At 32.6% G+C, this 12104-nt stretch overlaps 1 protein-coding gene across 4 annotated transcripts in view; it reads right to left on the reverse strand.

The window, feature by feature from the left end:
- PHF14 (PHD finger protein 14) overlaps positions 1–12104 on the reverse strand; it is a 138373-nt gene that overhangs the window by 119587 nt on the left and 6682 nt on the right. For 3 of the 4 annotated variants that reach the window (XM_031679619.2, XM_072964920.1, XM_015242013.3), the window contains exons 3-4: positions 9692–10482; positions 3160–3304 (exon numbers count right to left, since the gene is read on the reverse strand). In XM_031679619.2, coding sequence (XP_031535479.2) covers positions 3160–3304; positions 9692–10482 — 936 coding nt within the window. Of the gene's footprint in view, positions 1–3159; positions 3305–9691; positions 10483–11516; positions 11581–12104 lie in introns of all 4 variants that reach the window. The other variant, XM_072964919.1, reaches the window with a different exon arrangement.

Consider the following 12104-nt stretch of genomic DNA (forward strand, 5'->3'; position numbering starts at 1 on the left):
GACATATAAAGTCCAAATGAATATAACTTGAACATACTTCATTACCCAGTAAACATTCATAGGGACATATTTTAACATATGCTAAGAAGTAGAAATGCTCTAAAGCTAGGCTAATAGCAGACTGAAAAATAAACGAGGGGGGAACGTCTCGTAGTAGACCTCTAACGCATAGCAACTAAACCTAAGGGTAATTGCTGGCAAGTGCATTACCTAATGTTCTGTCATGTACTATGACATGTATCTGACATTTTTCTTCAGACACAGTGCAATCAATACATCAAGATAACCGACATCACAGTCAGGGGTACCCTACCATTACAAGTCAGTTACAAGATCTTGTCACAAAGCTGCTTATACTAAGTGACAAGTTGGAACCCAAAAGGAAAAGAGATTTATCTACATTTAGATGAAGTAAGTAGGCAGTTATACATTTAATAAGCAACATTTAGAAAGCAATCTTTTAGCAAAATCTCAATTTAAAAACTCTCTAAATTGTAATTACTTAAGCATAAGTATATATTTTTTTAAAAAGAAGAAAAAAGAAAAGATAAAGGAAATATACCAAAACACTATTGGTTGTCTAGATACTGGGACTGTTAGAAATGTTTTCTCTTCTCTCTATTCCATAGTTCCAACATTTTATTTAATATTCATGCAATATATTATGATAGACAGTTTTCTCTAAAATAAAACTTTAAAGAAATTCATGTTTAACCATGAAATGTTTAAGGAAAGCTGCATGGTCGAATTACAATACTGAAGTCTGTCACTCAGGCACCTGATTAAAAAAACAAAAACAAAACCTGGTAACTACAGCTTTACTATTATGTTTCCTATTATGCCTATTTCCCTTCTTCTGGATTCATTAATTTTAGATAAAAATTCAGTTTGGAATTTGAAAAGTAGCAGAGGAACACCTACATATATGACTGTATAAAAAATGAACATTCTAAACAGTGAAAAATACCACAAAGTTAAAAGGTACAGGACAGGGTGGAAAAAATACTTGCAAGGGTGGAAAGTATTTGTAACACACATAGCAGACAAAAGATTAATATTAAAAAAAATTCCAATAAAGTCAACAAGAAAAAGACAAGTAGAATGTATTAAGAAATAACACGAGAATGTACAGCAAGTAACAAAAAAAAAGAAAGAAAATGATCAGATACCAAACCTCAAGATTAAGGTGAATACAATTTTAATTAAGAGACAATCTCCAAAAGGCTAAAATAAAATTCACTAATATGCAATGTTGCAGAGTTATCAAGTAGTTTGTACACTGTTGGTAAAAACATAAATAGAATCTTTTTGAAGGACAATCTAGCAAAGTTTGTTAAAAGTTTAAATGCACTTTTCTTTTGATTTAGCAATTCACTTCTAGGAATCTATCCCACAGAAATTATTACATGAATATATATGATACATATTTGTTAGCACTATAAGTGAGAAACTAGAAACAAAAAGAAAATACACTATAGTTATACCATTTGATAGCTAACTACCTACCATTAAAAAAAAATAACATATCCCATGTGTACTCACATAAAAAGAATCTCAAGATTAAGAGATGAGTGAAATAAAGTGAGTTATAGTGGAGAAAATTTCATGGAATTTATGTTATTTATTTATTAAGAGGTGGGGACTGCACAAGGTTGTATATGGTGTATGCGTGTGTACACGTGTGTAAACATGAGACAGCCTGAAGGGGCTCTCACTGGTCAAATTTGGGCAACTGAAGTATCAGAAAGAGTAATCAGGTTATAGATGATAATGGATGAGACCACAGTAATACTGAAAAGGAAAAAATGGACGAAGTTCTTTAGAAAACAAACACTGCCTAAAAACTGTAGAAGGAATGACAGAATTAGAAAAGTCCCCACCTGCAGCCACAAATACAATAATTGATTCTGGCAAGACTGCTAAAAGCATTAAGTAGAAGGGCGTTAGAGAAACCTAGAAAACACCCTTTCAAACAATTGACCAAAATAACATCACCAGTAACTGGACAAATACACATTAACTGCTTCCTAATATAACACATTGAGAACACAACATAACTTCTGTGGTATCCCTGCCAAAAAAGCACATATCCTGAATCTAATCATGAGAAAACATAAGAAAGCCCCCAATACTGAGGGCTGGTATTCTTCAAAAATGGCAATGGCATGAAATACAAAGTCTCAGAATATGTTCTAGATTAAAAGTGACTCAACAGACATGATGAATGCAATTCATAATCCAGGATTTTATTTTGCTAGAAATGACATTATTGGAGTGACTGGCAAAATGTGAATATAGTCAGCAAGTAATAGTATTCTATCAGTGATTTCCTGACTTTAATAATTATGTGGTTATATGAGAAAACACCCTTGTTCTTCATTCTTAAGAAATACACCTTGAGCTATTTAGAGGTACTGGACATTATGTCTACAGTTTACTCTCAGAGAGGCAGGGAAAAAATTATTATATGAGAGACGATAAAACATATATAGCAAAATGTCACCATTTGGGAAATCGGAGTGAAAGGTATGTAGAAATTCTTTGTATTATTATTCGTAACTTTTCTATAAGTCAGAAGTTATGTCAAAATAAAAGTTTTTAAATAAAACAAAAAATATTACATTAGAAAAGGTTCAAGAATCATAATCAGGAAAAATACTTTCAATATAGTACAGTCGCTCCTATTTCAGACTTTAAAAGATGATCTTTACAAATCCTCCTTTCAAGTTCAAAAACTTAAAATTATAACTATGAAAGAAGAAACTATAATATTGTCAGATTTAGTTGTAACTTTCTAAATAAGACATTCTGTTGGACCAACATACTAGATTTTTTCCTACATCTAAATTTCAGTTAAAAACTAGACATAAATAACGCCATGAAGAAAAATATCATAACTTGGAATTTCAGAAAGATACTGATTTCCATATAGTGATACATATCTATTTTAATTATTTAAATATATACTTCAAATGAACACAATCTGAAAAATAACACCCATGATACTTTGAAAGGTCAGTATGTCTTATTTCAATTGAAACATCATGAAATATTATAGAAAAACCTTAGAATGGTACATATATAAAATAACTGATGTTACTTAAATAAATGTAGTGTCAACCAGCCATTTATAAAGGAAACAAAACAAATCAAAATTACCTTCATGGACTGTAATGCCACAATTATCACACTGAATTATTTCATCAGCATCCTCGCTATTATCTCCAAGACAAACACAGCAAATCAGAATATGGTCCATTTTTTGAGAACTCCAGTTTTGACTCTTCTCAAGAATCAGCGAGTCCTAATATTAAAATATATCAGAAAATCACATATTTAAATTAAAAGGTAATTTTAATAAAGTCTCACTTTAAATCACTGTATGCGTTTCCAAAATTACACTGCATACTCCATTATTTTAATAATTTCAAAGTATGCTACATTTGAGAAGCATATCTCTTTGTCAAAGGACCCTCTAAGTACCCTCTAAGTTTTCACTTCTCTGCAAGCCCCACATTCTCTCTCCTCTAGGAAAGGTAAAAGCAAGCTTGTAACCAAAAATTCTTCATTTGCTTTGCCATTCTGGATATAGTCTGACCCCTGAAACTAGAAGAAATGAAAAATTAACCCACAAGTAATTACTCATCCTATGTATGGGTTTTAAAAGTGTAAGACATGGTTCCTACACTTAGGAAGCTTATGAGCCTACCTAGGGGAGACAAGACACACACATATTAAACAGTAAAAAAAAATCAATTCAAGATAACATAGAAGCAAATATATATGTGACAGCATAGTTACAGATGTTATACTCCTTTAGTGCTGGAGAATCCAGAATTTCCAGGGTCATCAAACCACTGGATGCTAGATCCATGAGAGCCTCATAGGAAATCTGTGTATACAGGTACAGAAAACCATCTAAAAAAGAATTCAGATTGACTAGTTGCTAGAAGAGTCAGAGGACTCTATTAGATTTATGTCAAGAAATATCCAGTGAAATCTGATAATAAAGATACCTAGTTAATTGTAATATAAAATAAGAAGGAAGATGTATTAATAGATAAATATATTTAAAAAGGTGGGGGAAGAGTGTGCTCCATTTAATTTAAACCTTCTGCATTATGAATTTAAACTTTAAATGATAAATTAACAAGATGATTCTTTTCATATTTAACAGAACGGGCTTAGCATTACTTATTTTATTATTAGCATCAGCATATAATAAAAGATGGCACTTAGGTCTATATATTTTCATTAAAGAACCTAACCATATTCAGAAACAAAATAAATTAGTTTCTTATCACATATTCATTAACTATACTGTTTCATATTAATGTTTTTTATATTTTTATATTCTTTTAAACACCAATATCCAAAAGTAACATTTAGAGTCATCATTTCAATAGCAATTTGTAAATGAGATTTGAATGACACTTGACTATCACAATCAATAACATTCTTTCAACGCATTTTCTCTGTAATAAATCTAAACTTGCAGCTGATCTGAAAAACAAATCAGAAAAGAATGCAAAAGCTAACAAGGAGGCAGTGTCATTTCTCTTGAGAATCCTAGTACTTTAAAATTTTGTATTTTGCTTCTTCTTGTTACAAAACCAACTATAATACCAAACAAAGTAGTTTGGGGCTTTGGACCTGGTGAGCAAATAAAAGCAAAAATTTCCTATTAAAAAAACTCATGTTTTATAACATTTTGGTACAGTGAACAAAACAAAAATCTGCCTGGCTTTTTATCCCATTAGCCAAACTTCAAATGTAACGGCATTTGCCTAAAGGCCAAAAGAACTTGAGTTTCATTCTCAGCTCTCACATAACAGTTGAACCTCGAAGCTGCAGTTTTCTCATCTGTAGAATGGGATGATAAAAATACCTATTTCATCAGGTTGTTTTAAGAATTAACAAGATAATGTATGGCAAGAATGTTCCCGAGACATACTAGGCACTCAATAAATGTTCATTCGCATTCTCCTTTCCTCTGAGCTTCTTTCTTATAGGTGATCTAAGAATGAAACATGAGCTGACCATTTATTACACTAGGGAATCTTCCTTGGAACCCCAAAAGAAAAGTGATAAGCCTCAACAAGCACTGCTACTTTAACTAGTCTCCCATGGTAGGTCCAAAAAAGATTTTCTTAGAATACTACATCTAGGTTAAAAAAAAAAATCAGACCAGAAAAAGACCTAGCAAACAATCAGAGTTTGATGACTGAGACAACTCATGTTAATGGACTCTGCCAATATCTCTATGGTGGAATTACAACTAATTAGTCCTTGAAAAAAGGTTTATCCATGTGGCAAACAAGTAAATGTCTGTGAATCAGAAAAACTAGCATTAACAGGTAGCTCTAGTTCCATTATTTTCCTACTTTTCCACCTTGCTCAGAAAAACAGTAAATAGCTACATTATATCTCTACCCCACTTTCTCTCTACACATATTATCATTTAAAGGCCGAGAGAACAAAATCAACTGGTAATTCTGGCCCTCTAATCCCCATCATTTGAGACCTTTACTAGAAATTAAATACGAAGAGATGGAAATGGGGTTAACTAGAGCCCTACAGTACAAACAAATCAAATGGCTGATAATGTTTCAATGGAAAAACCAAACAACACACTCTCTTAAAAAGTTATGCTCTAAGTTGTCTTTAATAGGTCAAACATGGGTTTGAGCATACTTATGATGATCAGAATATAAAAGCCAATTTAGTATCAATTTTTATTAGAATATTTCTGAAGATATGTATCATTTCGCAAGTTTCTGAAGAAAATATTTAAGCTAAAGTTTTAACCACAAAATACATCATTTGAAAATACGATTTTGACATAAATATAGAAATTGGGAAAGTGGGCTCTGAATGGCACATCTAGAATATAACTGTAATATTATAAAATAATTTAATGGTATCTAATGGTAATTATAAGAATAAATGGCACACTAGAGTAACAAATCAATGACCCTTCATAGTAAATTATTTCATTTTTTCCCCTTGGGGTTTAAAATTTACACCAAAAATGATACTGCCCAATGTTTTCCATATTTCCACAAAAATATGTTTAGTGTTCATTTATATATGTATTCCACAAAGATGATTATAAGTAACATATATAAAAGGGTAAATTCTAACTAACTTATATATATGCATTTAATAGAAGGAAATTCCAGCACCCTTCATATAAAATTAGAATTAAGAGAATCCAATTACTCTGAAAAAGAGAAAAAATTGTATCAAAAAGTTTGACCAATAGTTCTTCCTTTAAGGTTTTAAAGAAGGTTTAATTCTCAAGAATCTCAAGTAAGTTTTATACAGTGCTGCAAACTGATTTTTTTTTTAGGCCTTAGAGCAATTTGTTTTATTTTGGAATGTATACAAAGGCAAAGGATTAATAAGTCAGAAGCCCCCAACAGAAGTGGTATTTACCAATTCTGGCAAAATGTTTACCCTTTAATTAGCAAAAATCAGATGACAATTGCCATTTTTCACAATGCAAGGCATCTAGTCTGCTTAACAGAGACTTTTATGGGGGAAGAAAAAAAACTTCCATCTGAAAATTCCTACTGATTTTCTGTCACGTTAATTCTCATCCAAAGCTTTAGTTTCAAAGTCCTGAAAATGGGAATCTTACATGAAAATGTTACACAGCCCTCCCCCCAAAATTTACTTCAGAAAACTAAGGCAAGATAACCTTAGTGAATCTCAAAAACTTCAACATAAATGTAAAAAAGACATGTAACTGTACTCAAAGGGGATTGTTCAGATTGCACTAAATTAAAAAAATGCCATAATGTCACTGATAGAGGCATGTGCCAATATGCAAAAAATGCAGGTCATCAAATGCTCAATTCTAGAACAGTACTTTTCTCAAAGCGTGGTCTTGGGAACTCTCTTTTAGGGAATCCAAAAGGTAAATACTAAGGTTATTTGTGTTTTCACTCTCTTGTGGGTATACCGTGAAGATTTACAGAATCTACATGATATGGGACAGTATCATTGATCTAATAAATTGTGTACTTTTATACATCTCAATATTTTGAAATTTCTGAATTTTAATTTGAAATGATAACTATCAAAAGATATAACTATATGACTAATAATTGGGGTCCTCAATTTTTAAGAGCATAAAGGTGTCCTGAATCAAAAAGTTTGAGAAGCACTGCTCTATAGTATTTCAAGGACTACAGCACAGGCATGGTAAGCCCATTAAGAGCCAATAGTTATAAAAGGCCTCCACTCAAAAAAGTATCAAAAACCCCTAAGAAACTTCAAAATTACAAATTCTTGGGCATCATTTACAGTATACCCAACAGCATATCCCTACAAAAGCACTTGACCCAGCAGCCAAGAAAAAACGTGTCTGCTTATAAACTAAATATAATTCTATTATAAAACGCACGTTTTCAACCATCTCTACTACAAAGCAGCATTTGAAAACTTAAAGTAAAAGCAGAGAAAAATAAAATTTCAAATACAACCAAATATATACATCTTAACTAATGAACAACTGGCAATGTATCACTACCTAAAATAACCAGGAAGATTAAGATACAAACATTGGCCGTAAGACAACAAGGATTAACTTTAGTCACCTTTTTACAAAATTAGAATTATATGAATAGCAAATTTAGAAATACAAAATAAAAATAATCTCAATTGATTCATTTTTATTAAAATTTAATATCTAATCTGACATTTACATAGAACTAGAATCTCAAAAATTACTGAAGAGTCTGAAAAATAATCTTGGGGGAAAAATCAGTTATCAAGCTTTCAGGTAAAATACTATTCAGTGAAAATTAATATTCTATAAATTCATCTACATTTCTGCATAGGACAGAGCAAAAGGAAAATTAACATAAATTAACACAAAAGAAATTAATTTAGCTACTATACGAACCTTCATGACAACTTTATCAAAGCACTTTCAAGAATTGCTCTGGAATCTCATTCCTTTGGGACTGTTAACCTAAATAAAGTCCCATTATTTCCTAAAATCTCTTCTGGTAGGAAAAAACTAAATAGCATAAGTGGCCTTTAAAAGTAACATAAAGGATAGTCTACAATCTCTGAAGCAATTTGTTATGTATTACATATTATTAACAAATGGATAATTCATATACATTTTAAATGGCAAATCTTTAGACATATGCAGGTATTCCCCTACGTCTTGGCATAAATCTAATCCATACTGCCTCTATCACAAACCACCCTGCTTTTGTGAATGTCAGGCTAATAAACAAAACCATACTGCCAAAGGAAACTAGCCAGTGGATACAGACTGAGTACTAAGTGCTACAAAATAAACTGGCTACATGCCTAAATCAAGTATGAACAATTGGATTTTCCATACTTCTGTTTCCCTAAATAGGCACTGGGAATAAGGAGCTGTCTATGCTACATTGTTATGAATACCATACTATATTCCAAATGACACTTCTCCTTTACCTGAAGATAAGAATTAGGATAGCACTGAAATCAGGCAATGGTCTTCTTATGAAAATGGGCAATCTAGAAGTTAACCAATGTTCATAATCTAAAATAAAAACTGCTGTTTCTTCTCTATTGACATAACCCCTCCTACAGATTATTCTGGTAACAGAACACCAAATTGTTAAACAAAACTTACTTAAAATAGAAAATCACTGCTATGCAAAACTTGTAAGCAGAAGAAATATAAAAGAACAAATAAAGCATAGAAGGGAAATCTACCAGTTTAACCTATTTCAATAATATGAAAGAACAAAAAATAAGTGCTTGTTAAAAGACATGAATTTTTATGACTAAACACAGTAATGGAATGACAGACTTCGTTACTATAGTTCTACATGTGATGTAACAGGTACATCTACATGTAAGATGACAACTCAGTGTTTCTTTCAAAGAGAAACATACATAAACACACAGACAGACACAAATGCGTTTGACTGAAGAGTCTTGAATGTTGCATCTTGGGCCCAATGGATAAACCTAACTTTCAGTAGCAGAACTTCAAGTGGAAGAACTGAGTCATTACTGTAGCTTTATGATAGAAATGTTTGTTTTAGGATAGAACTGTCTGTTTTCATTTCTTTGTAGAGAGAACTTATTCACTAAATATATGTAAATATACAGTTTGTATTAATTCCCGTATATCTAAAGCAAAGATCTGGTGACTATTCAGATCATGGGTGCTAGAAAGGAAAAAGGAATTAAACTTTAAAATGAATCTCTAAGAGTCTAAGACAATCATTCAGTTGTCTGCTGCCCTGCTCAAAAGTATTCTAAAAGTCTACGTTTTTACTTGTATATGCATATAGCTAAGTTGAAAGAGAGGTGACCTTTGTTTTCAAAATCCACTCAGCACCATTCAGCGGTCCTATGAACAATGGAGTGGGAGAACAGAAAGGGGAAAGGAAAACTCTACTATTTCCCAGGGGTCTGGATATAAAAATATTTCTCTACGTATACAGACTATGAGCTCCTTGAGGACGGTGATTGTGAGCTCCTTGAGGACGGTGACAAATAGTAGATACTCAATAAAGATTGGTTGACCAAATGAATAAATGTTACAGTTAGGGTGCTCATTCACTCCAATAAACAGGATTTCAAGGAAGCCACTTAATATAATGGGTAGAACGGTTTAGAGAATTCCCTTTTCCCCAGACAGACAGATATCATAAAAATTGGGTTGATCTACCTCATTACTCTTGCTCTGAGATAGTGTCAGGCTATCATTGGTCAGTTCCTCATCATCAGCACTGTTTCTGCTAAGAACTTTACTCTTCTTCTTCTTGCAAACCCCTTCACTGGCAGGGCTGCTATGATCTTCATCATTGCCTTCATCATTCTCATCCTCATCACTGCCACTTCCCTCATCTTCATCATCCTCATTGTCTCCATCACTTCCCTCTTTCTGAGATGCAGATCTTCCCTTTCTTTTTACCACAGTGGGTCGCCAATCATTGTCATCTTCACTGTCATAGTCATCCATGTCATTCAGCTCTTCCATGGATACAAAATCCAGAAGTGGTCGATTTCGACGAAGGTTCCACTTTTTTGGCTCACTGACTTGTTCCTCCGTAGTTGTCGTAGTGGGGGCTGAAGGAGATGTGTTAACAGCAGGAGGACTTGTGGCTGGTGTGGTGGAAGCAGCAGAAGCAGCCACATTATCAGATACTGTTGCTTTTTCTTTCTCCTTCTCTTTCTCTTTTTCTTTGTCCTTCTCTTTCTCCTTTTCTTTTTCCTTCTCTTTCTCCTTTTTCTTTCTAGGTCTTTCTCCATTCTCTTCTTCTTCTTTCTTTTCTACTTTAACTAACTGTTTTTCTGATGACAGTATTTCTTCCTCTGCAGAATTTTTAAGTTGTTCTTCTTTTACTTTAATATTTTCATTCAGTTCTTCCTCTAAAATATTTTCTTCAGAATCACTACAGGAACCTTCTCCACTGTCCTTTGAAGGATCTTCACTTCCATTACCACTCCCTTCAGAATCTGTTGAAAATATGAGAAAAAAAAACCACACATATGTATATACATACACACACACACACACAACGCTGACACAAATGAAACCACCAAAATTTGTGAATAACTTGCAAAACAATATAAACAAATTTAAGTCAAAGAATGGTAGACATTCCCAACCTGATTAAATAATAAATCAATGAAGTTGGTATAATGGTTTTAGTTAAATACAGCATTAATGAAGATGAATATATGTAACTCTAAATTAAAATATGCTTTAAAACAAGAAGTACTATTTTGTGTCATACAGCTCATGCTATATTTGGTAACCTAGAGGCATTTTTTTTCCTTAAAAGTAAATGTGCTTCTTTTTAAATTGAGCACTTGATTTTAACATTATGATACTATAATACAGGCCAAATTCTTTTTTCTCTTACATCTTCTTTTCGTAAATTATATGGACTTACAAGCACTGAGTCACATTCAGAAGAAAAATCTGACCCAAACAACTGTTTCATTTATTTCATTCTTTATCCAGCAAAAATGAATATAGATACTTATGGCAGTCAAGTTGTCTTAGGTATATCCCCAATATACCAATCAGTTTTAGGAGCACCAAGTAAACAAATGAAGAACAGACAATACCAATGGCACAGAAAATGGAAGTTACAAGAGAAGTTATCAGTTATTCTGCTAATAGAATACTGTTCATATCAGTAAAAGAATCATCTAAACTTTCAAGAATTCTAGGCAGTAACTACTACTACAGCCCCTAGAATGAAAGAAATTAATGAATTTTTTAGAAAACTAATCCACCTTGGAAATGAGCAACCACAGCAGTCACTAAAAAGATAGACTGAGGACATTAAAGAGTTCATGCAGGACCATAAGCTTTCTAGCAAGCGTCTTCCATTCCTGCCTAGAGTAGCCTGGGCCCTCTTCAACCAACACTACTCAGTAACATTCTAGTCCTCTTTACACATAATCAAATAAATAAAAATCTAAAATATCTGGGGAGAGGGTTAAAAAAGCAGGGAAGCAAGAGGAAGTGGGACACAAACCAGTCACAGTCAGGTCATGGCCAACATCAATTGTAAAATCTGTAGGATGATGAATATTTTGCACCTATAACCAAGAAAAGGGTAATAATAAAATAGTGGAAAAAGTTCATGTTTCCACACCATTTTAATTTCTGTTAACTCAACCAGCATTAGCCTCTATAATTATCTGGTCATTAAAAGTAAAGAAAGTTGGGGGGGACGGTATAGCTCAGTGATAGAGTGCATGTTTAACATGCACAAAGTCCTAAATTTAATCCCCAGTACCTCCATTAAACAAACAAACAAACAAACCTAATGACCCCCACCAAAAAAAAAGGGAAAAAAAAGTACAGAAAGTTATCTGTAATTAGTATCTAGTTTCTTAAATACCTCAGAAATTCTTTACAAATGGCTGATTTAAAAAATCCTGCAAATTAAATCACATTAAAAACAAAAAGACTAACATTAGTGGATTTGAATGAACCTATAAAATCATTGTCAATCTCAAGATTATTATACAGGTACCCACATCTTATTCAGGACTGTTGTGAAAAAACACTCTTATCCTAAACAGTCTTGCAGAGGACACAAAAGCAGTGTCATGTAGGT

The sequence above is a fragment of the Vicugna pacos genome, chromosome 7 (genome assembly GCF_048564905.1).
Source record: "Vicugna pacos chromosome 7, VicPac4, whole genome shotgun sequence".
Taxonomy (NCBI): Eukaryota; Metazoa; Chordata; class Mammalia; order Artiodactyla; family Camelidae; genus Vicugna; species Vicugna pacos.